The sequence below is a fragment of the Saccostrea cucullata genome, unplaced genomic scaffold (assembly GCF_032062105.1).
Source record: "Saccostrea cucullata isolate Sc308-1 unplaced genomic scaffold, CSIRO_AGI_Scuc_v1 ctg6301, whole genome shotgun sequence".
Lineage (NCBI taxonomy): Eukaryota > Metazoa > Mollusca > Bivalvia > Ostreida > Ostreidae > Saccostrea > Saccostrea cuccullata.
The window spans coordinates 32,570-36,384 of NW_026928775.1; the positions used below are offsets into that span (position 1 = coordinate 32,570).

Genomic DNA, 3,815 nt, shown 5'->3' on the forward strand with positions numbered 1-3,815 from the left:
GGACATTATTTATTGAACAGCCCTCGTATAAAGACAAGACCGCTATAGAATCTGCCATTTGCAATGTACTTTCACTTTCAAGTCTTAACATTTGGACAAAATAAACAGGGAAAACAACTTTCCAGAGGCTATCCAAGTCCAACTGACCCTTCACAGATAAACATATTTTGTTTCTGCAATGATGGTTTTCACTAAGAGCACGGAATTAATTAGGCGTATTTTAATTTATGAATTTTTATTTTTTCTCTATATTCCAAGTATTTTTTTTATCGAGTGATACTTTCTATCTCTTAATCAATGAAAAAATAATAAACTGTAAAAGTTTTAACTTTATACCTCACATAGTTTTGGGGCTATTGTAAAAATAAATTTTTGGACATGCTGACCTTTGACGAAACCCTAAGGATCTTATAGCAATAAAAGAGGGGTGCATTTTTGAATACAAACATTTCCATGTGAAAACTTTAAATAAACATTAAAATATATTCTTTATTCACTTGCTTTATGCTCGATTTGATTTTTCAGAATTTTTTTTATAATTTTGTGATTTTTCTTTTTTTTTCTTTCTTAAAAAAAAATTGCAATGAGAAGAAAATTAGAACAAATATGAATATTTATACATTAACATTTAATCTATTTGATGGAAAGTCTTCCCTAAAATGTTAGTATTGTTTGTATGTTTGTATGTTTGTAAATAAAATGTAAATATCTATGTCGAGCATCGAGATATCGGTGTTTACGAATGTTAGTGTAATTGATCTTCAGGTTGACTGCAGAAATAGAAACCATGAAATCTATTGAAAAGAGACTGGAACAAGAAAAGAAAGAACTTCAGCACCATGTAAAGTATGTAGTAATAGAGCGACATTTTGATAATAAGTCCCTTAGGATGTCTGATAGACAAATAAATAGTCAAGAAAATATAACTTTCATCAAGTTTTTTTTCTTTATAAGACTAATTCTTTATAATAAGACATTATTTAATTCTAAGCAACAATTTGTAAGAAAAAGAATTGTCAAAAATGCTGTTCGTTTGTATGAACGAACATTTGAAATGTATTGTATTGTCTTTGTCCCAATCAAATAAGGATTTAATGAAAAAATTTCAATAGTTCATTTTATTTTTATCGAAATTTTAAAGAAAAATGACAGATGAAATCAAGAGACAGACAGAAGAATTTGCAAGAGCTAATGAAAACCTTAGTGTGGACAATGCACATCTCAATCATCAGATCAACGATTTAAGTAGAAGCCTTGAGGAACAGAGGAGAACCATCGACAAACTGCAGAAAAATTTATCAGAGGAGAAAAAAGCAAACGAAAACGCCTTCAATAAGTATTTATGTGTTTTATATTCAAATTTTCCAAATTATATTATTACTTACATTTTGCAAGAATGTTTCAGACTGAAATTATCATTATCGTATTAAGATACTTCACTTTTCTGAACATTATCAAAAGTTTTTTTCATATTTGATTGTCATGTTTAATGTTGCACAAATTTCAGGATAGAAAAAATACAAAAAGAAAATGAAAACCTGATAGCAGAGCAATGCAGGTTTGTAGTGTACATATGCAATACTTTATATATATATATATATATATATATATATATATATATATATATATATATATATATATATATATATATATATATATACATATATATGAAGGAATATTAATATGGAAAGCACAGAAAAAATTCACTTTTACAAGGATACTCACTTCCGCCCCAGCCCTGGGTTGAACTCTCGACCTACTGAATCTGTCTCCTAGCAGTGCAGGAACAGCGCGTTAGACCGCTCGGCTATCTAGGCAAGTCAAAAACTTGGAATTTTTAGGGCAGCGTTGTGAGAATTCCATCGGCATCGAAAGCAAGTTTTTTAACTTGCCTAGATAGCCGAGCGGTCTAACGCGCTGTTCCTGCACTGCTAGGAGACAGATTCCGTAGGTCGAGAGTTCAACCCCGGGCTGGGGCGGAAGTGCGTATCCTGGTAAAAGTGAATATCTCTGTGCTTTCTATATATATATATATATATATATATATATATTCACAGAGAATTTTATATAACAAACCTGTTAGCTCTTAAAAGGATGCTGTGTTAAAATCCACATATATATATATATATATATATATATATATATATATATATATATATATATATATATAAAGCACTAAAAATGACCAACGACACGAACAATAAAAATTGTCAAATTTTGGGACGCCCTGTCCCTTCCTAGGACAAAGAAAAAAGTTAAAAAGTCATAAGAACAATGGAAAAAGAGAAACAAAAATAACTAGCACTACTACTAAACTACTAAACACTAGATATTTACATACTTAATTACATGTTGAATTGGAAATTTTTAATAACACTAATAAAGAAAGAAATCCGGACCGCTATGAAATGCGTCCGGTCTATCGGGTATACTCGGGTGAAGTGCCACTTCACCCGAGTATACCCGAGTATACCCGATAGACCGGACGCATTTCATAGCGGTCCGGATTTCTTTCTTTATTAGTGTTATTAAAAATTTCCAATTCAACATGTAATTAAGTATGTAAATATCTAGTGTTTAGTAGTTTAGTAGTAGTGCTAGTTATTTTTGTTTCTCTTTTTCCATTGTTCTTATGACTTTTTAACTATTTTCTTTGTCCTGAGGAAGGGACAGGGCATCCCGAAAATTTGACAATTTTTATTGTTCGTGTCGTTGGTCATTTTTAGTGCTTTATATAAATTTCCATCCGTGACCTTGTGTGTGTGTGTGTAGATCCTAACACTCAGGATATACAGTGTGTGTTGATTTTTTAGTGCTTTATATATATATATATATATATATATATATATATATATATATATATATATATATATATATATATATATATATATATATATATATATATATATACCGTATATCAGGTTTTTTTCGCGTCATGTTTTTTCCGCGAATCAGGACCTAAATCTGGTATATCAAATTTACGCGAATCAAATTTTCACTATTTCAAAGTCCCAGTGATTATATTATTAACAATTTTTTAAGCCTATGAAGGAATAGGATGTAAAATGTAAGAGTCATTAAGCTTGAGTTACTTCATACGGGTGAGAAAAAGATCGATCGACCTTCACCTTGTCAATTTCGGAAGACCCGCTTGGGTAATCCACAGATCTATATTATTTTGTAAGATTTAAACAATCATAGGTCATTTACTGTTCCAAACTGACTAGCAGCTCAGGTATAATTAGTTTAATGGCTTCTCGCAAGGAAGGTGACCCATATAATTAGCTAGCTTGTCAATTAGTAAACAAACAATAAGGGCTTATACCTATTACCGGTATCTTGCGCTTGTCCTCTGATCCCGCTATTTCTACCCTATATGATATAAGCATTAAAAAATAATTCTACTACAAGAAAAAAAACTTTGTATGAAAGAGCTTAGTACGGTAGTTTATGTCTGGCGGCCCTGTCTATAATCAAAATACAAACGAAACTCATTCTGTTTGATATATTCATAAATATAAAGCTTGGGAACCGTAGTTAATTTTTCTATAAATACATTGGCAGATTTGGTCATTGTAAGGAAGGAATGTATTATCCAAACCGAACACAGATCCGGAAATTCCGTGAAAATACGAAAAATAACAACATGAAGTTATTTTTTAAATTTTTACTGTGGCCGCATGGGATCCACCAAAATCAAAATATTAAATTGAGAAATTAATAATAAAATGTCACATTAAAAACTAGTTTTTATTTTGGTCGAGGACTGCGGCCCATGTGAAATCTTGAAAAAACGTTGCTTTTGTCGTCTGCTT

The 3,815-nt window shown here is 30.7% G+C and overlaps 1 protein-coding gene across 1 annotated transcript; it reads left to right on the plus strand.

The window, feature by feature from the left end:
- Positions 1-703: 703 nt before the first annotated feature.
- Positions 704-1,558, plus strand: LOC134278687 (paramyosin-like; the record flags this gene model as incomplete). Its single annotated transcript, XM_062760984.1, has 3 exons — positions 704-846; positions 1,142-1,336; positions 1,508-1,558. Coding segments are annotated over exons 1-3 (305 nt in total), but the record flags the coding sequence as incomplete, so codon positions are not given.
- Between the last annotated feature and the right edge of the window lie 2,257 nt (positions 1,559-3,815).